General features: G+C 35.6%; 1 protein-coding gene across 1 annotated transcript in view; it reads left to right on the top strand.

The window, feature by feature from the left end:
- LOC144443669 (ATP-binding cassette sub-family C member 9-like) overlaps positions 1-26,194 on the top strand; it is a 56,489-nt gene extending 30,295 nt beyond the window's left edge. The window contains exons 14-29 of the mRNA XM_078133213.1: positions 1,987-2,152; positions 4,147-4,284; positions 5,429-5,606; positions 5,738-5,946; positions 6,092-6,331; positions 7,107-7,264; positions 7,917-8,009; positions 10,076-10,178; positions 13,162-13,273; positions 16,323-16,453; positions 16,566-16,644; positions 19,994-20,102; positions 22,865-22,968; positions 24,295-24,428; positions 25,755-25,817; positions 26,057-26,194. Coding sequence (XP_077989339.1) covers positions 1,987-2,152; positions 4,147-4,284; positions 5,429-5,606; positions 5,738-5,946; positions 6,092-6,331; positions 7,107-7,264; positions 7,917-8,009; positions 10,076-10,178; positions 13,162-13,273; positions 16,323-16,453; positions 16,566-16,644; positions 19,994-20,102; positions 22,865-22,968; positions 24,295-24,428; positions 25,755-25,817; positions 26,057-26,194 — 2,155 coding nt within the window. The remainder of the gene's footprint in view (positions 1-1,986; positions 2,153-4,146; positions 4,285-5,428; positions 5,607-5,737; positions 5,947-6,091; positions 6,332-7,106; positions 7,265-7,916; positions 8,010-10,075; positions 10,179-13,161; positions 13,274-16,322; positions 16,454-16,565; positions 16,645-19,993; positions 20,103-22,864; positions 22,969-24,294; positions 24,429-25,754; positions 25,818-26,056) is intronic.
- The last annotated feature ends 1,025 nt before the right edge of the window (positions 26,195-27,219 follow it).

Here is a 27,219-nt window from a genome sequence, read left to right as displayed (position 1 = left end):
TACTTATTGAAACCCCTAGGTTTAAATTATATTAACTCCATTTCTAATATTTATAATTAGCTGAATTAATCTATAATGGTAATAATTCACTCAATCTAAGTGATATCCTATAACTTTTGAATATTTTGCAAGTCGATGAAGAGACAATCATACTTTTCATAGGGTTTCTGTCTAAAGAGCTTTATACATGTGAAACAATGGATTTGGTATAGCAATTTACCAGATACACTTAAAATTACTGTAAATGTAACAAGTAAAATTAACTATGCTGTGTGCTGCATTGTGCTTTGAGAATCTAGAGTGTCTTTTCCTAGAACAAGAAGAATATTTCTGGCCAACAGATGTCGGTGGGGGGGAAGTCAGTGTGTTTTTTACTTGTCAGAGGGGGGATTGGATTGTTTTGTGGATAAATGGCAGGGGGTCACTATTTTCAAGTACAACGTGAACAAAAAAGTCACCGGCCCACCCCCGGTGGTAAAAACTGATCGCTCCCTTATTTTGCATACATCCTTGGGTGGCAGGAGTCTGGTATGTAGAGGTACTTTTATTTTTATTTAATAAATTTTGTTTATTTTCAAAATCATGTACATTATCGATGACAATTTGTATGTACCAGCCAGTATGCAGTAAGCTTACTTTCGACTTTCCCTCGAGCTCAGAGCTCGGAATCGCGAAAGAATATAACGAATGTAATTAAAATGAACGAAAGTCACAGTCAGGCAATGGTACCATCACGTGAGAGTATCTTATGGGCGATGTTGGTCATACATACAACGGAGTATGACATCAGGCAGCAGTAACCAATCTTAAATACCAATATCGCACACTTGACGGGTTCGATTTTCTGGTGATGCTCGAACCCGAAATCGCACCCCCAGTTGGGAATGTCCCGTCGAACGAACATTTTATCAGTGTAAGGATTTTGGCTCTGCTTGAAGGGTGATACCCCGGTACGACCTCAGCTTTCAAAAGTTACTTTTAGGGGGTCAAATCATATGGCGGACCAGTCGAGATTTTTGTTGACACACAGAATCAAGGAAAACAGGAATTTCACTGCAGTGTGAAATTTTAGCATTGAAAATAATTCCAACATGAGAATGATGCACGCACTGAACGTTTTCGACAGGCTGTGTCAAATTCAGTATCAGTTGCTGCAACTAATTGCAATAAGCGTCGAATTTGTAATGAACCTAATCTAATAATTATATTTAGGCAGATGAGAAGTTCGACGTTTATCTTGAGCCTCAGTTGCATATGAGAATTGGGTTCTCTGAAACCGCGCGTTTAGAATCGTATATTTACAAGGACTACGTACAGGGACTACAGGTAGCAAAAACAACGATATTATTCTATTTATTAGAAGGTACTGTAAGTGAAAAAAATCCAGGGCGTTCTAAACACTCGTGTCTCTATTTCTGTTCCTCTTTTTCTTATTTCTTACTCAAATACAAGTATAATTGTACCAGCATTGCCCGCCGCCCCTGGTCCAAAGTTTGGGTACATATAAGTACATAAAGTTACTAATAATGACAAACTTATATGACAAACAAAAAGACTTGACAGTGCGTATAGGAAGGGAAAGTGATATGAATGGAAGAAATCCCGATTTGAGGTATTATAAATTATACATTTTTGCTAATTAGGTCAGTGAAGTAAGACTTTGGTGGCATTATCATGCTGATTAATTAATAGATGCTTGGATATACTTATGTTCAATTGTTCTGTGCAATAATGATACTTGAACTAATCTACAAACTTGTTAGCCACCCAATTGAAGTGAAATAAAGTGCTAGGGCATTGCAATATAAAATCATTTAGTATGCAAATGAAAGAATTAATATGCAAAATGTCTTCCAACAATGAAGTAGAATCACGGTACATAGTCCAATTTGATAATAACAGGTTTTGTGGACAACAAACAATGGAAAAGCTTATTTTACTCATTCTATTGATTATTGTAATATTGACCTTACATTACATTTCAAGGTACCAGAGAGTATTAGAGGTATGCGCCATGAAGCACGATTTAAATATGCTACCGGCAGGTGATATGACAGAAGTAGGTGAGAAGGGTATAAATCTAAGTGGAGGACAGAAACAACGAATAAGTGTAGCAAGAGCAGTGTACGCAAAGAGTGACGTGGTTATACTGGTATGTATTTTTATCGATTTTAGGCTTCTCCATATTGCTATGTCTAATGCTTAATAGTGAACAGACACAAATTTCAGAATTTACCAGGTACTATTCAGAATGTGATATTGAAAAATAATTTCTGCCCATCTATTTGTCAAGCCGTACATTAACGTCAAGTCATATCTCTAACATGCATGATCCAATATCATCCAAACTTGCCTTGGCAGACGATGTTATCATGCACAGAGCATAACACGTCCATCGGTTACCGACATTGTTTAATTTATGTAACTTGAACTGTGCTCGAAAACTGTTATACATTGGAGGCACATCTCTATCTACCATCAGCCACACTTGTCACTTGTCCTCAAACCCACTATTCACTCCATTTACTTTCACAAATGGGCGTATTTTCCCCCTCATTATGGTTACATTGCTATGACACGATTCACACTAGACCTGCAGGGTTAGATGACAATGTTTTGTATTTTAAAATGTTGTTGTTGAAAACAATTGTATCATTATTTCGACTTTCTGCACATCACTGAAATAAAGTAAAAGAGAAGAAGAGTTACTTTAACAAAAATCCTTAAAGGTTAAAAGTGACTCTCAAACATTACAGAAAAATACGACACCCCCACCTCAATAAAATAATCATATTTTTTGTGCATTTGAATTAGGTCTTCATCTCATTATGACAGATGAATGGAAGGTGCTTAGTCAATCAACAATCAGATCTACTACTTAAGTTAAACCTTTTACTGTCACGACATTATTACATTTTCGTAAACATTTCAACTCTATTTTTAAAGATTAATTGATAATCTTAGAAGGCACTGTCTATGAAAGCGGTTAAATTATTGCCTAAAAGGCTATGGACAACACATAAAAGTGCCTTAAAAGAATCGTAGAGTAAACACATTCCTCAACACCGCCTATCCAACCGTCATGTGCGCTGACGTTATACTGTGATGATAGCATTAAATTCGGACCAGGTTACTGTTTAAAGAACTTTTGAATCCTATATGTATAAAGAATAGTTTCTGATATATGGTGCTATCAAGTTAGCAAATTATTGATCGAAAGGGTCTGATGGCCTAATAAATACCCATAATAGTCCACCCCCACCAGAGATTCTAACCTCTCAGCACCCATATCTCCCCATGACATATCCTCACCTCCAACTCTTTCCCCTGATCTTCTCTGTCAAAATCCTATTAAATCTTTTCGAATATTTCAACCCGGTCTATAAATTTTATTTGTTAATTAGGAAAAATAAAATATTAGCGTGTTTCCGATAATAGTATCTCAATCGTTGTGATTGTTTTTGATTTTGAAATTATATTCGTATATTTATTCCATCCAAAACCAAACGGAATGTCAGTCAGAATACATCTTCTGTGACAGTTCGATGAAATATGTACACACGTCAGGTGGGAAAGAAAACAGACGTCAGGTCAAGATAAATATAGAATTTCTTATCTTTTTGTTTTAAAATATTAAACGATGTTTAGGATCGGTGGGTTAAACTAGGGTCGGTGGAGTTATCGAAAACAAACATTGTTTTTTAAATTCGCCTAGCCTGATAGTCTTAATTTGTCTTGTAAACCGATATGTGAAACGTGGTCCAACAGTCCACTCACTCAGTCAGAATGGAATACCTGACATGCATATGAATGGGGGGGGGGGGCTATTGTATATGTTTAGAAATAGATAATAGGAGTGGTCAATGTGTTTGGGCTTTTAAAGAGGGGCAAGAGACTTTTTGTCGGGTCGATGGCCATCGAACCCCAGGCCGGAAAAATAACCAATCCATAAAATCTGTTTTAATGGACAGTTAGTAAAATGAGTCTTCAAAGATAAAATGAAAGTTTAAATTGTTATTATTATTGGGTTATCTTATTTGAGGTAGAGCTGTTTGCAAAGCTTAGTTAAGTGACTAAGGACATATGTTACAGAACATTTAGTCAAATGCTCTATTAAGTTCTTATTTTTCGTATTATTTTCTAAAGGATGATCCTCTGTCGGCCCTGGATGTACATGTTGGAGCACACATAATGGAACGATGTATCATGACATTTCTGACTGAAGAGAAGAGAACAGTCATTTTGGTTACACACCAAGTACAATATGTTGATAACGCAGATCAGGTAAATATCAATATCACATTGAACAGCATACTAATAGTAACATACTCTAATTATTAACTAGTATAATTGTCGAATATGTGTTGTAAAGGTAAACAAAATTTTAGACTCATATGTCGCATTATTACAAGTTTAACTTTGGTAGAAGAGACTGAACTATCCTAGGGAAAGGTAAGGAAAATATATAAAATGAATGTTTTCCTTAAGCTTGTGGAGAGATAGATATGTCATATGTCATACAGGTGTGTGTACTCGCTAGAAATCTGGCAACACAGTTTTACATTACATTACAATGATTTAATGATATTGGCTTTGCTATGCGGTCATTGTTGATACCATGCTGTTATAGCCATGTTTACCCCCACCCCCACCCCCAGCACGCGCACACACACTCACACACAGCATTAGACTTCTTTTGAGTTTCAGCTTTAAACAAACGTTGAGCATAGTCTGGCATATTGTGACAATCTGTTCATGTCATCACATCTTTTTTAGAAATGTGATGATGGTAGTTTTAGCTAATGACACTAAATGGTCGGGTTTGATCGTTTCAACGTGAACCACTTCTATTAGAGTTATGCTGCTTCATGGTTTTGAGTATTGGTCTGTTATTTTTTTTTTAAATATATTAGTTTACAACATTGATGAATATGTATTTTTAAATAATGTTTCATTCAGTAAAGGCTAGAATGGAACGGTATTGAGACTGGGGGAAGAAGTGAGTCTCGTTCTAGAAAGTAGACTGGTGAGGTAAAGAACTGTGTGTAGTTTTGATTTGATCCATTTAATTCCCTTTATGCTAGAACGATCTGAGTGTATGGTTAAAGGATAAAGTGTGACTGTTCGATAATTCTGGCATTCAGAACCTATGAACGATTACACCGAACAATCAACATTTCAATAAAATGCCCATTGTGTATGGCGTCTAATTATGATAGCCGGGAACATTCGACTTAATTAACGAGTCGATTTGCAATTGCCATTGGAAAGGCTTTACGATTTATATAACGTCCAGCCAGCCCAAGGACGTGTCCAGTGGTTATATCAATGTGTATTTTAGCGCGTTGATTTAAAGGCAAATCAAAGCATTATAGGCATTAGTCTTCTCATTTAGTAATACACTGTATTTTATATTTTACCCCAAAAGGTTGTAGTAATGCAAAATGGTAGTATCACCCACCAAAGAACCATGGACGCAATTTGTAAGGGCGGGCAATACGAAGAGTGGCAGGCAGTCATTAGCACAATAAGTGGGTCTGGAAGTGCCTCAGAAGTCCCTGTGGTTCCTGGAGTACAGGGAGAAAGTTCATCTGACAAACCAAGTGGTAATACTAATTCATTTGTATGTACTAGCGTTGTTTATTAAATTTATATAATTTCAATATACTATGAGTCAATCAAGTGAAGTGCTGTGTCATTTCAATGTTATGTTTCATGTATGTGCTTTTTCCTCAAGAATCCATTGGTCAGTTTATCTCGAAAGAAGAAGATGCCATCGCCAAACCGTCTTGGAACGTCTTCTGGACTTATTTAAAAGTTATTAGATTGCCTTATGTTTGCTTGATCATGGTCTTGTTTATCGTCGCAGTAAGCTTCGATACGTGGGTGAATATATGGTTGTCGAATTGGTCACAGTTTGAGTTAGATGCTGTAAACAATGTCACGGTAAGTATTTCTAGTCATTTATCTATGTACCAAGTTTACTTAAACAAGCCACGTCATTCTCCTATTTCCAACTCATATTTCTTAGATTTTCAATTCTTTTCAGGATTTGTCATTCACATAAACACAAATTTCCTTTTTATTACAGATTGGAGACCCACAGACAAGAAGGTACTACACCATAGGTTACACGTTATTGATAGTGGGCTTTATTAGTATGGTTGTAGTCCAGTGTGTATGCATTGCTCTCTTCAGTATACTAGGATCTAAACGATTACAGAGTCAGATATTTCGCAATGTCATTCATGCTCCTATGAGGTTCTTCGACACAAGTCCTATTGGTCGTATTCTCAATCGATTTTCAAGTGATTTACAGATATTAGATCTGGTAAGTGTGAGATATAATACATGTACAAACAGTCATACTATATCAAATTTGGTAAGTGGGATATATAATACATGTACACAAAGTCGTAATATACCAAATTTGGTAAGTGTGATATAATACATACACACAAAGTCATACTATATCAAATTTGGTAAGTGTGAGATATAGTACGCGTACAAAAGTCATACTACATCAAATCTTGACGTATTTTCATTACATCAAACAATTTTACAAATGTATAATTCCACATCAATTTTCATGTTTTACTTAGGGGTGAGATTATACATGTCGTCAAAGTCATGTTATATCAAATTTTGACGTTATATCTTAAGAACACACTTCTAGTTGTTAAGTTTCTGAACACATTTTAATGTTTACCTAGTCTTTGATCTGTTCATTCCACTCGCTTTCCGTCAATATTACAGTGAACTGTTTCCTCACTACACTACACTACACTACACTACACTGCAGGGCTACACTGCATTGCACTTCACTATTACAAAGTTAAACTGGTTTGCTACGAATAAAAATCTGATGAATGTTTAGAGTCATAGAGTTTGTTTAAAAGCAAGTAAATATAGGAACTACGTAAATGTGCCAAATGACCCTATAACTTTAAACCGTACCACCTATTAAATGTGTGTCGCAAAGTGAACACTTCATACACATTTGAGACATTCTGGTGTTGTTAATGAATATTTTGAACGGTATCATTATTTTGGCCAGACATACGAGAGTTTTGCAATCTCATTTCTTTCCTTCTAATTGTTTGCAGGTCATCTGGACAAGTACACTCACGTTATGTGGCTTCGCTGTGACTATTTTGACAACTGTGATAACTGTTGTAATTGCTGCCCCGGTAACTATTGTGGTACTGGTACTTTCAGTCATCGGCTATGTTTATCTGCTAAAATATATGGGTTCGGCTCTACGGTAAGAAACATTCACTAACGCGTATCATCTAAATCTAGGGATCTTGATTATCAAACATGTCTGACTCAGTACTTTGGAACCTTGGAATATTTTGAACATTCAATTATTTGTTTCTTTCGTATTATCACTTGATTATCAACAATCTATAATTTCTAACAATTGACCAAGAGAACTTTCGTTATATTGAGTCATCAGACGTTTTCTACCATGGATGGATGGATATACAGAGACAGACAGACATACAGACAGACATACAGACAGACAGACAGACAGACAGACAGACAGACAGACAGACAGACAGACAGACAGACAGACAGACAGACAGACAGATAGATAACCCTAAAACATAAAACATCCGTTCCATAGCTAACAGGTTTTCGTAAAAGACAGTGTCTTCAAATGCTTTACTTATATGTGACTTAGTCTAATGGATAACATTACTGCGGGGTTTTTTCACAAATATAACCTCCATTTAAGAAAGTGTCACATGGACAGCAACACGTGCAAGTGCGTATGTCTGTTTTTTCACATTTGTTTGTCTCTTTTCTGTGACAGACTTATGTGGGGGGGGGGGGCTACTTGTATACTTACATGAATAAATACTTTCAATGTACCTAAATATCATATAAATATATATATTTTGTACCTGTAGTGAAATCCGTCGTTTGAGTAATCTCACCAGATCACCAATATTGGCTCACATCTCAACAACAGCGGGAGGACTTTCTTCAGTGAGAGCATATGGGTATGTAATTGTTTTGGTTCACCGAATCTAAGAATACCAGATATTTTATATTTGTCACATCACTATAAACTATGTGTAATATTTGGCTTTAAAAGATATATGACTTTTCATTACCAGGTTTATGTTGGTGTACATTGTGTAACAATTTATGGAGATTAAATAAAGTCAACATTAATCAAATAACATAAAATATAATAATAATCACTTTGGTAATGACAGAATAATGATAATGACTGTTTGGTTATAAATCACCCTAGCCGGGGTAGTTTATCATGATTTGGTGGTGTGATATGGTAAAAAACAGTAATTTTATGAACATTCGTTACCATGGTAACCATATATTATCTCTTTATATGAATAATAAATAAAATGTATGAACAAATGTCGTTGCTTATGGTGTTAATGAGCCTGTGCTGTCCATTGTAATACAAATTAATTAAAACTGAATAGCTCTTTCCATGGAAAAATGCAATGTAGGCTTTACAATGCTATGTTTTGGTAAAATGAATGGCTCTGATCACAACAGTAATGAGTTGAATAATATATATTTTGCCAACAAACCTCAATATCTATGCTATTTTCGGTATGTTGAGTGCAGAAATAGTAGTCACTTCTTGAACATTAGTTAACATAATAACCAAAAAACAACACATTGTGCAGATTTATTTTTGTAACAATGGACATAGCACATACAGAAATAAAATATATAAACAATTTTCTTGTGTATGGCATTGATGAGTTGATGACATCTGTTGTAATACAGATTACTAAAATATGATAGCTGTTTCCATGGAAACGTAAATTAGGCTTAAAATGCCATGTTTTAGTAAAATGTATGCTTCTGACAATAACATTACAATGATTTGAATATATTTTGACTAAGAAATTAACAATATTTATGGTTATTTCTCATGCTGAATTCACAAATGAAGTCACCTTTAGGTACATCAGTTGCCATGGCAACGAAAATCACCATATTATGTGATTTCATTACAAAACTATATATAACACATGAACAAATTGAAATAGGGAAGAAATCCTTCGCACATGCCATGTGTGGGTAAGTGATAAGATAATAGAAATAGATATAATATGGAAACATACTTGTAAAAGTAGGCATAATAACGCACAATGTCAGTACAATATATGCTTCTAATAATAGCTAGGATTATTTGTTAGCTGGGTTAAAACTATTAGCCATTTTATGAACATCAGTTGCCATGATAGCAAATATTCCCCTTTATAAGAAATGCCGCTAAAACTATCTATAACATATGATAATATAATATGTAGGAAAATATTTCCTTGCTTATGTCATTTGGTGGTTGATTCCGTTGTAACATGCGTGAAAACATAAAACTCGACAGCTGCTTCCAAGGGAACTCAACATGAAGAAATAAGCCTGTAACAATATAATACTGATTATGATGATGACAAGCAATATGTTCTTTACAAGCATGCTATCTAATGTAATTATGTTATTTACTTTTATTGCCATATTAAACCCAATTAACCATATTTTGTGATTACTTTTTTTAAATCAAAAGTGGATTTCCTCTAAAGTCCTCATATGTTTTTGATGTTTTATTATCTTAAGCCCCACAATTTATTAAAATAAATTAATATGATAATAATCATAATAATTTTAATGATAAAGAGACACTATACAGCAGAAAGTTAATGGGCACATTCCAGATACATATTCAAATATATTGACTTTATCATTTCAACCAATACACAAAACACAGCGAGTCTTGTTCACTTTATGATGACGCCGCTAAATGATCACCTCACGAAGTTACAATGCTTTGTCTGCATTAAATGGTCTTTTTCTTATTCATATACATTAAAACGGGTAGAACAAGTAAGTCGTAACTGCTATTTAAGCGTGATCTTTGTTATCCCAAAAATCACTTTACATGTAATCGTATACCACTCGAAGTTCTTTTATTTGTTGTTTTGGACTTTGAGTAACTGCTGAAAATACGTTTACTTTATTTATTTGTGTGTGCATTTTCTGGTCAGAGAATGGTGATCATATTTCTATCATGTTGTTACATGCATAGGTGTCAGGCACGATTTCGCAAGATGATGCTAAAGTACAATAATGACAATGTTATAACAGATCTTTTCTTATATACTATACTGCGAAGAGCCAACATCATATTGGTAAGTGTTAATCGGTTCTGATTAGAAAATCTTATCTTTTCAACTATTTGTTAACAAGATGTTAAGCAATGTATTCAATACGTCCGAGTTCACTTGCTCCAGGTCAAAGGGGCTCCTGGTCAAAGGGGCTAGGGAGACAATACTTACACAGATGATGAGATGGATGAATTTCATTTGATTGTGTCATCTTTAAAGAGATAGATTTGCATAGCAAGGAAGTCATGTGTCATAAAAGTATGATAATTAAAGAGTTATTGTATTGCACATCGTATGCAATGGTGCTATATAGTAAGATGGGGTATGACAAGGATTGGATATCCTTAACGCTGTTTTTGATTTCATTGCAATTAAGGAATATCCCATTATGACATGGCATTACTTAACGCTGCACTAGCTGCAACCTGAACGTTTTTTTCCAATTTTTTTTATTAGATATCGTAATTAAACAATAATGTACGCCCACCCAGCCAATAATGGACGAAAGCAAACTTTGAACGACATAATGGGCGAGGCGACAGCCGAGCCCGTTATGGAGTGCAAAGTTTGCTTGAGTCAATTATGGACTGGGAGGGCGAACATTATTGTTATTATTTTATAGTTTTGCCAATTCCAGTGAATTTGTAGACAGAGAAACGCAAACCAACGTATAATATACACAGCGCTGAACATCGTCTGCCATGTTCGGCCCGGAAGCTGAATACTAATCATAGCAACACACGTACGTACACGTACACACACATATACACTTCAATGAACTGCTGTGAACACAAATTTGTTTCATTTTCATTTCAATCTTTTTAAAAAAAAATTCTTATGGTGTTTACCCCATAATTTCCCTGTTCTTAAATACCCACACCTTTATTGCCTTACGGACATAAGCTTGTATTGTTATGCTCGTTCCGGGGCCGCGATGCCCAATAACGGAGTACATTATCAGTAATCAGCGATGACGTCACAAAATTCACTGAAATTGGTAATGCTCTAATATAATGTACATTATTGCGCACCCTGAATTTTACATTCCAATAATGTGTATAGACCCAAACATCTATGTTTTTCCCTCACGGGAGGAATTCAATTTATCTGTTTACTATGGTGGCTGATTCGAAATCAAGCAATTCCTCACGATTTAAACTTGACACTACACTACCCACTGACAATGTTGACTACCATTTGACAGACACTATGTCTTTTCATTAGTACTTAACACAGTTTTCACATAGAAAATGTCTATGTTGCAGCTAGTGCAGGTTTACGATTTAAATATCGCAATATTTAAAACATTTAATACATGATATTGATAAATAACGTGCTAATTACTTGCAGGGTCTACCCCCGTTAATAATTTTTTTCTCAGTGACGTTACTAAGCCTTGTGTCAGTTGTGGTGTTTAAGTTGTCACCCGGATTAGTTGGATTAAGCATAACATCTGTCCTCACTGTAAGTATATGTAATATTTTAAAACCCTATCAGTGCGTCGCTCAAGAATATTGCTCATTGTTATTTATGGAATTTAATGCGAGCATTGTTTTCGTCTGTCTACAGCAAGTATCGATGGACCAAGCACACTTCATCCACCAATTTTTGAAATTGCTACTCTCAACATGAGTTTCGCAATCTTTAAAGAGGGCATCCCCAGACAGGACCTGCGTATGGCAGGTTACCATAAAGGTAGCGGTTTCTTGTAGTCACCCCTCCTCGAAAACACACACCAGTGACCAGCTACGACCGCTGGCCGATCACTGGCCAGGCGAGGCCCATAGATCTGTAACACACATTCTTGACTTCACAGGCCATTCATATAGAAATTTGCCATTCAATGTTCATGAAACTTCGAATACAGACTTAAAAATACCTAGTAAATCGATGTATGAAAAAATAATTGCTTTGTGGATGCAGAATTCTTTTAAAAAAATGTCAAAATTGGTCAAATTTTGGGAAATAAATGGGTGAAAATTTTCGCCGAGCGTTGCCTGTAAATGTATTTGGCGTAGACCCAGAAGTGTGACCTAGACACATTCAAAGCAACATACTCTATCGATGTTTGATAGAAAATGGGTGAATATCCCATTAATGTAGAAAGCTGTGAAAATGGTCCATTTTTTGAGTCCAAACATTGACATTTTCAGGTCCCGGGCAAAATCACGTAAGTGTGTAACGAATAATCCGATCGAAAACGAAAACCTAACATCGACAGGTCAAAACTACCATATAACTACATTACCGTTCGGGTACTTCCCGTTAATACGCTCAGGTTGGTCAAAGGATTAGTCCGAATGTGGAAAAATCTTGCCGAGCGAAGACGAAGATGATGTTTGAATATTCATGAGAGGTTAACGGATGGTGCCATGATAGGGGAGTGACAGCGTGTGAGTTGTTTTGTTAGTAGAATCGCGGGAATTTCAAAAGATTTGTTCCGTAAATAAGATTTTTTTGTCGAGAGTTACAATTCTTGTGTAGATTTTGGCAAAGGATCAGGAACATTGGAATATCTGCTTTCTCCTCTTTCACTGTAGTCGGCATACTGACAAACATACAATATTGACATATGTCATATGGGCAATAAAAACTTCAAAGTCATCTCACCCAAAACACTTCATGCTGTGTCGGATTACATCGGAATCAGTTGAGTGATCGCTACCGATTACCTTAAGAAATCCAGTGGCGACCATATTGGATTTTCCTCCAAATCATTTTTAAAATGATCTTCTCTGAAACCAGTGTATAGATAACCTTACAATTTGGCGTGTAGAAGGAAGACTTACTCCAACCTCCATGCAGCACATCATTGTCTGCTGGGCAAACCGCTTGGGCTCCGCAAACGCTGCTTCCAGCTTTAATTTACAGTTATTTTGTTAAGCACCTTTACCCACTATAATAGAAAACTAATGACAACTTTGTGATTCTTTTGGGTACTTGACTGACTTTTTTGCAGTTGTTTTGTTATAACCCATTAAAGTAATTTACTGTAATTAATTTACAGCTTTTATCGAGTGTGTCATGGTGTGCCAACCATTTGATAATGTTTCAAGTATATCTGGGCAATGTTGAACGAGTCCAAGAGTATGTTGATATTGCACCAGAAAACTACAACGGTATGTATAATGATGTATTCCAGCTAGTGGCAAGTTAAATATAACTAAGTAACTTAAAATGTTTCTTAATTAAAATTAAAAAAAAATTAAATAATATTTTTTTTTTTAACCCGCTTCTTACTCAGGTGATTTATACTTATTAAATAACTGTAAATTGAATTGCCTATTTTTTAACTTTCGTAAACTGTAACACTTCAAACTAAACCCGATTTAAACTGAATGCCTCCAGTAAGGGCAAAATTGTAGATTTTTGGTTTAGTTGGAATGCAAAGCGAACTATAACTATTATCCATGCTGTACGTGCCACTTAATTGGAAAATTAATGATGCGAAACTGTATGAAGTTTGAAGCTTACATAGTTAACATATTGTCAAATTATAAAACAAGCATGCATACATGCACATCTTTAGCAAAAATGCATGAACTAAATTATCTGAAATTTAAGGTATGTATTCTAAAGATCTTGCCTAATTACAGAAATGATTACTTATGTAAATTACATATCGCATTGAAGTACTACACAAGCAATTGTATGAAAACGTATGATTTTTATGTTTGATGAATGTATCAAGTTAAATTATATTTGAAGTTTGCATACTTAAGATATAGCTTTAATTACAGAATGTCATTAATTATGCAAATTACCCGTTAAAATGAAAAACTATATCAACAGGCTTTAGAGGATATGTGTTTTCTCATGGTTGATGTATGTGATAAATTATATGGAATTTGAAGCACAGATATAGCTTAATTGCTGAAGATCGTTAATAATGAAAATTACTCATTACAAGTATAAGTTAACTAAAGAAACCTAATATCCGCATTATTATGGTCGATATATATACCAAATTATATGAATTTTGCAGTTTACATTCTTAAAATAAAGTCTGATTACCGAAAATCACTAATGGTGAAAATTAATCATTAACAGTAAAAAACTATGTTAACTGGCTTTTTAGGACAATTGCGCTTTCTTATGGTTAATGTGTGTACCAAATTATATGGAATTTGAAGAGTGCATGATACAACTTAATTACTGAATATCGTTGATTATTCAAATTACTCATTAAAGTTAAAAGTTGCATCAATAAATTTCATAGGACCAGTGTGTATTATTATGGTTGATTTATATTACATGAAATTTGAAGCTTGCATTATTAAGATATTACTAAAAACCTAATTACCGAAAATCAGTCATTATGCCATTTTTTTTATTAAAACTAAACTACATCAACAAATGTATAGGACACATTGGCTTTATCATGGTTAACGTATGAACTAAATTATATTGAAATTGAAGTATGTATTCTTAAGATACAGCCTAATTATCGAAAACAATTATTTATGCAAATTATTCATTGACACTGTAAGGTACATCAACAAACTTTATAGGACATGCACTTTGTTATGTTTAATGTATGTGCTAAATTATATTGACATTGAAGAATGCAGCCTTAAGATATAGTCTTTAGATAATTACAAAAAATAATTAATTATGCAAATTATTCAAGCATGCAGTCTTAAGATATTGCTTAATTAGTCGATTGTATTGATATGCAAATTGGCCTAATTAAAATGAACAGATCTCGCTCAAAAACTTATCAGTTCTAGCCATTACCCATACCATTGTATGTACCAAATGTCATTATAAATGAACCAGCCGTTTTTAAGAAAATGATGACACAGACATACAGACAGATACACAGACGGACTTACAGACAGACAGACAGACAGACAGACAGACATCGCCATTTCAATACCTCTCTTTAGGGGAGGTAAACTCACAATTTAATGTTTACTTATTCATGATCACGATTTATTTTCTGGTTAATACCTTAAAAATATTCTATGTACATGCAAATGAGATTTCTCAGAAATGTCATACGACATGCACAATTTGTTGAGATATTGCCTTGTCCACATAGCAAAAACATTCGAAAGGGTAACGAGCTATTAATTTAGCAAGTGCATAGTCAAGGTCCATTTCTATGAAAGAATTTTTTTCTCATAATTTTCACCTCTTGTAAGGGGAGGTATTGAAATGACGATTTCTGTGTCTGTCCGTCCGTCCATTCATCTGTGTGTGCGTCAATCTGTCTGTCTGTGTCACACATATCCTCTAAAGCCTGTCAGTATAGTTTTTAATTTTAATGGATAATTTGCATAATTAAGGATTTTCGGTGAATAGGATACATCTTAAGAATGCAAACTTCAAATTTCATTTAGCTTCATACATTCATCAAATATAAAAGATCATATGTTTTGATGTAGTTATTGATTTTTTAAAGAACAAATTGAAAGCACATCTTTTCAAACTAGCATAATGTGTGAATTGAACCTTTCAAGCGCCATTGAACAGAACTTATCTTTTGGAATCTGGCGCTATAGAAATTATTTATGATTGATAGGTAATTGTGTTGTTCTTAATTGCGATGTGGAATTTTTTCCATAATCATTTCGGTAATTGTGCAATATCTTTAGAATGCAAACTTAAAATTTCAGATAATTTAGTACATGCATTTATGCTAAAGATGTGTATGCGTCATTTAAAGCTTGATGACGTAACTTATAAGCTAAATGGTTAATTTGCATAATGAATGATTTTTTTTCATAATTAGACAATAAGTAAGCTTCAAAACTCATAGTTATAGTTCAGAGGTTTGCATTCCAACAGTGGTTGGAGGCCCAAAATTCTACCAGTTTAAATCTGATTATTATAGCATTTCTCATGAAGCCAGTGCAGCGTCCACTTATTTTCGTTCTGATTTCTAAAGTCATAATGTATTTCGCAAATATTCATGTTCGGTCAAATTTTCATTTCGATCATCCTTATTGTCTTTTTTATTTTAATTTGAAAGAAAACTAGGATTTTCATCGACATAGATTGGTAGTTAAATTTGTGAAGAACAATCTGCGTGTTGTGTTTAGTCCACTTCACATATTTTGTATTCATTTACTTTACAAGAACGAGCTATCCTTACTGAGAGGTCATTTGTGTTTATCTTGTATGCAAGAAACCATCACATCTGTATTTCACTTGTATTGACAGGTAAATACAAGCCAGAAAACACCTGGCCTGCAGAAGGTAATGTAAGTCTACAAGATATCTCCGTCCGATACGCTGCCAATCTTGACTCAGTGCTGCGGAAAGTGTCATTGGAATTTAAAAGTGGCTCAAAGGTATACCTTACTTTGATTCGCATTTTTCTAGCCTTCCAAAGATCTTTCATTTGTGTATTTGCTTCCCATGGACTGTACTCACCTTTGAACATCTGTATTTATTTTTATGTAGATCGGCATCTGTGGAAGGACAGGAAGTGGCAAGTCATCACTTGCGTTGGCACTTTTCAGAATGATCGACACGTATCGCGGTAAGTTCGCTTTAGTATAAACAAGTTCCAATTACTATGATGTGATCAGAAAGCCAATTCGAAAGCGTTTTACCGTAGAAAAAAGTCATTATTTGGATAATGTCTCTGAAATGGTTGATCTGACCACTTAGACTGTCCATTTCGTCATCTGAAAGACATTAGATTGCATACATGAAAGAGAACTTCAAGCCATATAACACACATCTATTCCCTTATCGTAAGGAAAGGTATTACTTTGACAAGCATGGCTGTCAAAAGGTAAAATTGTACATTTACATCGACACCATGGTATGCACATTCCGAATATGTGCGTTCTCATGTACTAAGTAGTAACATAAAGGAATTAATCCCACTATATCGCTATACTACATGTTAGATTCAGAGAGAAATATCGTTAAATAGTGACCTGGCGAACTGTATTTCCTAGTTGCTTGAACATTTGTGACATGTAAAGCTTGTGAAATTTGAAATGGCCCTGTCGTGCAATGCATATCGATTTAACAGGGAATCTGAAAGACACTATGGTTAACTTTTATCGTTACTGTTTTTGGTCTTTATGTGTAGAGCTATACCATTGTGATTGTAGAGAATGGACTGCCATGTAAAAAAGTACCTTAGTGACTGCTAAATAAAGTGAAATACATTCGTAGTGTATCAAATGTACCATACACTGACAATGTGTACACATGAACATATATACTAATGTGCACAGTGTGTACACAAGAACAGAGACATAGACGTCAGCAATTCAAGGGGCCATCTTTCGTTAGCCATATTTTTGGACTGGCCTATTCTAATCATTCTGGAGAATATGAGTGCAATGGGTTGCGAATTCTTTGAGGCCTCTTCCCGAGTCCCCTCCAGCTCATTTCCACGATGGACAGTTTGTCATCATGTGCTTTCAAGACTATAGAACTGTCAGTGCTTAATAGTTTAGCTTAGATTAGTTTACTTCAGTGAGACAACAATATCGACAGCACAGATATACAAATAAAAACGGGTACAAATTGTTGAATTACTTGGATAACCCACAAAGTCAATGAGTCCATGCAGTGATTCAGGAAAGTGGTGGGATTAGCAAAAGTGTTTAACTACATATAATGGGGAAGAATACCAGAATAGGGAAATCGTCGAGGCAAACTAGTTAATAAGGAAAATAACTCCCTTAGTGTACTGGACAGATATGGTTTTTAAAGGTATCTCTTTGTGATATCTGTTTTATTGATGCTGGTAGATTGTTCCAGTCCTTAATTGCGTTAGTATAAAACGTATTATCAACCTCGCTTTAACTGTTGCCCGATGAAAATTTATATCACCCTCCATAGTACCATAATTTGGAACTGTTACAGAAGATACTTTGGTAAGCTGATGGAACAAATACTCGGGACTGGAGTTATCGTATATTTTGAAAGCATGGCTAAGCCGTAGCTGGCTCACTCTACCCCTGACATCCAGCATACACAGGGCATCAAATTGATCAGCACCTATGTGTGATCTTGGCGCCATAGAAAGGATGAACCGTATGAACCGTATGATTTTGTAACCAAAATGATATTGGATTAGAGCAGAGCAGAGCAGAGCAAAGGGTTTTGCGGGAGTTTTGGTTGAGAAAAAGTTCTTGGCGATAGAGAAATCTAAGCCTTGTATTGGATTTCGAGTCCAAGGTATTTGACAGATTTGCTGGCAAAAATATCACGTTTATTACAAGTTATTCAAAATTCAGAAACCTTTATTTCTGTTTTCCCTGGATGGAGTGAATATTGTCAATCAGCCATTCGTTACATGATTTGCTTAACACTGAGGCAATGCGATTTACATCCTTATGCGACACTAACATGTCAATGTCGTCAGCATAGAGTAGGATTTTAAAAAATATTTGTTTATAAAAAACCTTTGTGCTGGGAATTGCTCCCAGCGATATCCTGTTTAATATGCAGACATATACACGCGATCACACATAATGCTACAGAGAACCATTCAGGTTTGGGACCTACGTGACAGGTCTATGTTGCACACTCTATATCACGTTGCTGTTGAACTGCCAAGGCTTTCCCAGTCAGTCCATAGGCTATCCCAGTGTCACTCAAGTCGGCAAACATAGCACCTGTGTGTTCCATGTGAGTAATCGCCCCTGACCTTTTCGAGTCATTACTCCAGGAGTTTCCCCAAATTCGCACTCGTCTTGTGAGTGGGACATGGCTGAGTGATACAGCCTACCCATCGAGTCTGTAGAACACTCACCCTGGGTTTGGATCGGTCATAGAAAAATCCTCCGTTTCCAGTACGATTCGAACCCATGACCTCCCGACTGCTAATCATGTGTACTAAAGTAGGAGTTTACATTTGATTGAAATGTCCATATTATTCACATAGCATAGAAACAGCAGTGGCCATAGAATACTTCAGTGAGGAATACCACACTGAATATCCATGGAATCTGAATTCGTTTCATTAACATTAACTAATTGTTTTCTGCCATCTGACATGAGTCCACTTGTTGCTAGTCTAGTCCCTATACAGTATCGTTACGATTTATACCTTCACTCACAGTATAGTCAAAGCTGTTGCTCTAGAAGTCCTGAGATGCAATTTAAAATTCATCCACAGCTGGCCACACACAGAGTCATTAAAAAACATGTCTTTGTTAACCAGTCGCAAAATGCTAACCATAACACAGTCCCCATAAAGTTAGTGTTTATTGGGGCAGTTATGTAATGTCTAAATATGGTATATTTGTCAGCTCAGGATGCTACTTATACACTGTTTATGTCACAATAGCAGCTGGGATTCACTGATTAGATGAGCAACTTTCTGTGCTGATCGGGAAAGTTTGACCTGACTGTGGTTAGTCCACAGTTACCACAGTTGGCATCCAGACTAGACCACAGTTACCACAGTTGGCATCCAGACTAACTTGTTTCACTCGTCAAACAATATAACTCGGTGATTCCTCATTACAACACGGTTACATACACTGCAAGGTCCGGGGTTTGTATTAATGCCCCCCCCCCCACCCCGACATCAGCAGAATGATTGTGAATACGTAGACTGACCTTCTTAGTTTGTTCTTTGCGATGACGGAGCTACTGTCATTTCGTTTGGCACTGGCTAACGCCCTCTGCCTGGCTTCAACAATTCCAAAATTTAACGTATTTGTTGAATGGCTTCGGCTGAGAATAGCACCAAATAAGTCGGAATAACCTCTTTGTTGAAAGATAGAAATATATTGTCCTTCAAAATCTTGAAGCCATTGAAAGTTATTTTAATACGAAATATAGAGTCAGCAGGACGACGGTCTGCATCCTGGCCACCATCTTGAATAACTTATAGAGGGTCTGCTTTATCACAGGTCGTATACTGATTGACGGTGTGGATATTTCAAATGTTCCTTTGCTGACACTGCGTAATAAAATGGCCATTATCCCACAAGACCCCGTTTTATTCTCTGGTAGCATACGGTAAGTTAATTTCAAAAATCTACTGTGTTTAATTTATTTGAAACTCTAGAAGTATGTAATGCCGAATACATATCTGTCAATAAAAAAGACACAAGTGATAATGCCTTGAACTAGTGGATGATGTTGCATCAATAACGTCGTCAAAAAGCCACAGTATCGAGAGAGAGAGAGAGAGAGAGAGAGAGAGAGAGAGAGAGAGAGAGAGAGAGAGAGAGAGAGAGAGAGAGAGAGAGAGAGAGAGAGAGAGAGAGAGAGAGAGAGAGAGGGGGGACAGGTTAGAATGTGAATCATAGTCGTAGACAGTTTTTACAGCACATGCCTTCTCAAAACGGCAACACTCAGATCAAGCAGCAGGGTTTATGTTTATAAAAGGCAACCTCCCTTCTATACTACCATATGATGTGTATACAGTATATATATATTTCATGCTTGCCGTCATTATCTACATGAGACTGGACTGCTACAAAGAATTGTTGTTTTGTCATTTGCCTATGACCTATTTCATGATGGCAATAATACCACAGAATATGTGTAACTATGCATGGCTTAACTTTAAATTAATAATAGATGCCAATGCCACCACCTCAACGATTTACACATTCTGGGTCCATAAAGGGAGCTTTGCTGATTACTGTACTGGAAAGAAAATGAAGACTTTACTAAATACCAAGGCACATTTGAACGTATAAAAGTAGTCTTAATAGGGAAAAGGTAGCCTCACTCGGGTGTTATGGTGCAATTCAGTACTAAGTTCTCATGAACCAATACGGACAATGAGCTACACTTCCGTGGATAGCGAGGAAAGGCTTAGTTTATGTCTCAAATTATGTTGCTTTTTGATTTTAAAAAAACATTATCCATAGTTTCAACGCAGGATTAAGATAGGGTAACAGAGATGTAGATACATTGATTGAAATTGTATGCACTAATTTTTGGAGCGCCCGCAATATTTTACGAAATAAATATTTGCAATTTAGTTATTTGTTCATAAAGGGACATACTTGTGCTGTTGCAAGGGAGCCTTAAGCTATTACTTGTGGTGGAGGGCAGGAGTGGGGAAGAAAGTCACTTCTTATAAATCGGTTCTCGGGGGAGGACTATATTTTAGAAAATTATGAAAGGATCACATTTTATTTTGACTCATTGTATTATATAACGTTGCATCATTTAGCAATTGCATTTCCTCGCTGCCACCACATTCAAATATCACTGCTGCCACACCCACTGCTGCCACCATTGTAAAATAATATAAGAACACCTCAGTCTAAGACTATTGCTGCTGAAAAAAATTGTTGGTTTTGGTTTGATGAGAGTGAAGACAATGGTATTGGGGACAATATGATGGGTGGAAAAGTTGATGACAAAATTTCGGTTGTACACCCATCAGCTCTCCCAATCAAATCAAAAGAACGTTATTAATTAACTAATTTGTTTAGCACTTTCACACTAATTCACTGGGGTAGTAGTTTTGGGAAAAACCTCAATTAAATCCATTATGTGGTGGCAGCGGTGGGCTGGAGCCTTTACCATTGATTGTGGACCTGGTCACTATTAAAACATCATTATCATCAATTTAAAAACAAAATATTTGAACAGGAGGAGGGCCATGTCGTAGAGAAAGGAAAGGGAGAAAATGTCATTATTTCAGAAACAGATTAGAGGAGAGGGTCACATTTTACCAAACAGAATGGCTTTGATCTCCCCTATAATTACTATATATGTATATATATATATATATATATATATATATATATATATATATATATATATATATATATATATATATATATATATATATATATCTGTGTGTGTGTGTGTGTGCATCACACATACATAGTAACCACATGGTCTTGCAAGAAAGTAAACCTTGACATTTAAGGTCAAGATCAGATCCTATTTTGCATATTATTAATTGTTTGACATTTGCAAATTGATTGCATATATCCCTACGGTATGCCACTATTGTACTATATAATAAATATACAAAATATACAATAAATACCTATCAGTTCTTGTAGCCCCCCACCCCAGAGGGAGACTACTACAATGGCCTCTGTCCGTCTGTCTGTCCATCCATTTGTCAGCACACAGTACGTCATTTCTCAGGCATACAACATCCAACTTCTTTCAAACCTTACACAAAGGTGGCATATCATATGGGACTTATGCACTTCAATTTGTTTTTTGATGTATACAGATTTGACTGCATGGTGGCCGTGTTTGTAGTTGAAAATCAACATTTATTGAGTAACTCAAAAACTGTAATGCGCAGACACTCCATTCAAGTGTCTACCTTCATATTATCAGATGCAAGCTATTGATGGAGACTTTGACCTTTGAAGTTGACCTGGAGCTTTCACATTAATTATCAAAATCAAGCCAATTCTTGCCTATCACAGACACATTGTAGTAATTTACATACTGCCAATTTCTTGTAAATCATTTTAATAGTAATATTGTTGAAAAGAACTATACACAAGCATTTTTGTGGTGCCCATATCCGTTTTACTGAATGTCAGTCATATTTGTTACCACCAATTTTAAATCATGTCCCCACTCAGTCGCATAGTAAAAAGTATTTCAGTGCGGGGGAGTCAGTGTCTTCTACAAAGACTTGTTACTTGAGTCGTTTTGCTACCATTCATCATGTATAACATTCTGAATGAAGTTAGTTGATTTGTAAGACATTCACAATCCTTGCATATACTAAATTGAAAATATTAATCACTACTCATCTGTGATGATTTATACATTACCATCAGATATAATTTAAACCCAGGAGGTTCTTCCGAGGATGCTGAGCTGTGGCAAGCACTTGATATTGCTCAACTGAAAGGTTTAGTCCAAGATTTACCAGGTCAACTTGGTGAGTCATTGTCGTTTTTATCGACTTTTTGATATGCAGTTATCATTGCCTCATACTCATTTCTTTTGTAATGCTTAAAGATAACATGGACACTTTATGTAGTATTGGAGAATATTTAAAGTTGCATAGTTACCATTGCCTCATACTAATACAAAGTCCTGCACAGCATGAACACTTATTATCGTATTGGAGGATATTAAGTTGGATATTGATGAAATGCATAGTTATAGTCTGATCACTAAGGATTATGTCAAAGTGGTTGGAAGAGTTACCTGCACTTGATATTATTTCCATAGCTATTAGCAGAGACTAAGAGTAAACATTTGTGTTAACCCTTGACTTTTAAACATTAATCATTTTTTTTTGTTTAAAATATCGTGATTGCAGTTAAAAACATATGCTATCACGGAATACATCTGGCTGCAAAACATCACAATTCACATTTTTAATTCCCTTTATGCTGTCACTGGACAAAGAACCACTCGTAATCTTATCAATTGCTGAGAGTCAAAATGTTTTTGTTCTTGTAATACCACACACTATTGACACCACAAGAAATTGTTTATGGTGATATTGAAAGTAACCTTATTAGGTGAATTGAATTGTAACAAGCAAGTTTCCAAAGACTAGTAACCGAATGAAATGATACCACGTATATCAGTATGATCATGAGATACCTTGACGAACCCCAAAAAGGTCAACAAACTAAAGTACCTTACAATTCATGCAAGTATACAGTGTGGATCGAGAAAGGCATACATACTTCGTAAATTCAGAGTTATTGGCATTATAAATCCATACAATACCAATACCAATTAACAACAAAACAACAACAACAACAACAACAACAACAACAACAACAACATGAATAATGACCAACTTATCATCTTACTGTATATTCGACACATGACTGTCTGTCTGTCTGTCTGTCTGCCTGTGCCTGTCTATCTGTCAGTCTCCCTTTTCCCCCCCCTCTCTCTCTCTCTCTCTCTCTCTCTCTCTCTCTCTCTCTCTCTCTCTCTCTCTCTCTCTCTCTCTCTCGATCTCTCTCGATCTCTCTCTCTCTCTCTCTCTCGTCATACATGCTAAATGTGTCGTGTATGTATGAAATATAATCACAATTTAGTAATAACGAAAGGTCCGTGTTTGCTGTATACAATTACAAAGAACATCTATAAGATCATGTTGCTGAGATGCAATATTTAAAACAATGCCATATTTTCTTATATACTTCCTTATCTATTGAACCAGTGATCGTAGTTTTAATTCTTGTGAATTACTTCCTGTACTGCCACGTCTATAATTATCAAAACAATACAATTTCAGATTCGGAAGTTTGTGAGGGAGGGGACAACTTCAGTGTTGGTCAGAGGCAGCTGTTCTGCTTAGCAAGGGCATTTCTTCGTAAATCGAAGATACTTGTTATGGATGAAGCCACAGCATCTATTGATTCAAAAACGGTATTTGACTTTTGCTTTCAGTTAACATTCGCAGTAATTCAAATGAACCTTTGCCATTACGTACCACATTATAATAGACAAATATCTTATATTATCCTGGCCATATGGATGAAGAAATGGACGGATAAACCAGTTTGTTTTCCTACTTTAAAAATGTGAAATAGCATAGACGAATTCTGTCTTTCTGACTCAATAAATTGCAAAAGATAAGTTTGGAAAATAAATCTTTAAAAATAGCGACAATGGCGTTGTGGAACAACTGTATTTGACTGTTGCTATGGACATGGTCTTGTTGCTATGGATATTTGCATATATTTTGGAATCTTTATTAACTAGCCTACCTTTCCCACTTTTCATCTTTGCAATATAAACCATCATGTAGCTTTTTCTGTGGGCTTGGCCCTGTTGCTAAGCATATTTGCAAATATTTTTTGAATCTTTAGTACCCATCCTTGTTATCTTTGTAATATTCATCCTCATTTCAGTGTTGCTAAGGGCGTCGTTATGGTTGTAGGGGCAATTGTGTCGAAATGTTTTCAACAATAACTGCAGAATAATACCTCCAGAAACACCCCTTCAAGTTTCAACCCATTCACCATGCAGTTGCAAAATATATATGTTTTTGTCCAAAATTGCGATTTGTAGACCTTATTTGAATATCGCTGATGGGATCATCAGGTTATGAATACAGCTTCATCTACACATCCCCAGATGCATCTCCATTAAATGTCAGCTCAATCTGCTCAGTAGTTTTTGGAACTATATATTTTTTGACCAAAAAGACACTTGTTAGCCCAAATTTGCATATCGTTGATGGATCATCATGCCATGAACAATTCTTAATCTTTAAACCTCTAAGAACGTTCCAACCAAATTTCAGATCGATCTGCTCAGTAGTTTTGGAGTTTAATTTTTTTAAACCAAAAATCCCATTTTTGACCTCCTCACACACCGGTTGAAAGATCATTTTGATTTGAACTATTTCCCAACTAGACACCAAAGATAATATATATCCATCAAATATAATGGTAATCGGTCCAGTGGTTTTTGACTTTAAGTTGTTTACACACAGACCTTATCCGTTCAGTTTGTTAAATTTGTTAATATACTACACAATGTTGTTTGTAAACAAACTACTAGTAGGTAAACAAAACTAATAACTGCAATCTTAAATGATTATCAGTAATCAAACTGTTCATGCATGGTGATGGTTCAGTATATGAACAAGCGGCCAACACATACGCAGTTTGGACACGATTTTACTGATTACTAGTGTTTTTGATACCCAGTGTTTGAAATAGAATTTATCCGTATGTATTTGCACAGGATGCCATTTTACAGGAAGTCGTGAGAAAAGAGTTCGCTGACCGGACTGTGATAACAATTGCGGTAAGTATTTCCTCTTTTCGTTTACACTTTACAGAAAACATTTTCTTCACACGGGTAATGCTTAGTGCTTGATTTCATTCATTTTAGATTTTAATGCAACTTACCCAGAATAACCAAACGTAATAGAAAAAAATTACTTAATCATCTCATTATATATGTTTTGGACACAATAGAATTAAAGGAAATTCATCACAATATTGAATTAGCATATATTCATGTTACATTTATTTATATTCCAGCATCGAATTGGTACAATATTGGATTCTGACATGGTACTTGTGCTGAACGATGGCAAAGTGCAGGAGTTCGACTCGCCACAATATCTACTGAGCAAAGAAGGCAGTGCGTTTGCTGCACTTGTTCACGGAAGCAACTGATGAATAACATATACCTTACACTTTATGGACGTTCACATGACTTCACAAACATAATACATATGTGTTCACTTTTAATTAGGTGAAAAGTGTTACTTGAGTTGGTATTTTGAAAGGCCCAGATTTTAATATAATATTTTGTCATGGCTTTCAAATTTAAGAATTATTAGATTAGATGTTAGTTGTTGAGATTTATTTCCGCATATTGCATGTCATAAGCTTTGACATCAAAATACAGGGACAAAATCATAGAAATTCTTTACGACTTATAACACGGCTTCAGAGAAAAACGTTCATGCGAATTTCAATTGATAGAATTTGTTCACGATATAGCAAACAACATGCAATCCGGTATTCAAACTGACGTTTGTGTATTGGACTTTTCGAAAGCATTCGATAAAGTTGGTCACAAGCGTTTGATATAGAAACTGAAATGGTATGGTGTGAATGGCGTAACTAATAGATGGATACAAAGTTTCCTTTAAGTTAGTAATCGATCCCAAGCTGTTATAGTGGAAGGGTCAAGTTCTGGTCGTGTTCCAGTAGTACCCGGTGTACCACAGGGGTCAGTGCTGACCCCTGCCTCTCTCTATGTTACATAAATGACATTGGTGAAAATCTATCCTCCGCGGTAAGAGTATTCGCTGATGACACACTGATATGCACGGCCATAAAATTTTTACTGACGCAGCATTGTTACAAATGGTATGTAAATGGGAATCTACCTGGATGATGGAGTTCCATCCTGACAAATGTGAAGTTATCAGTTGACTATGTGAAATATCTAGGTCTCAACTGACCGACGCTGGGACAAACATATTGACCATATAACATCCAAAGCCTACAATACACTCAGTATTCTGCGTCGTAATATCAACATCAACAACGCCAAAATAAAAGAACTGGCATATGTCGCACTTGTTCGACCTCTATTAGAATATTGTCGGCCAGTGTGAGACCTATACAGCCAACTTAACAAAGAAAATTGAGATGGTCCAAAGACGTGCAGCACGGTTTACACTTCAATG

This window comes from Glandiceps talaboti, chromosome 2, assembly GCF_964340395.1.
Source record: "Glandiceps talaboti chromosome 2, keGlaTala1.1, whole genome shotgun sequence".
NCBI lineage: Eukaryota > Metazoa > Hemichordata > Enteropneusta > Spengelidae > Glandiceps > Glandiceps talaboti.
The sequence above is the reverse complement of the archived record's forward strand: the minus strand, read 5'-3'. Positions and strand labels throughout refer to the sequence as shown.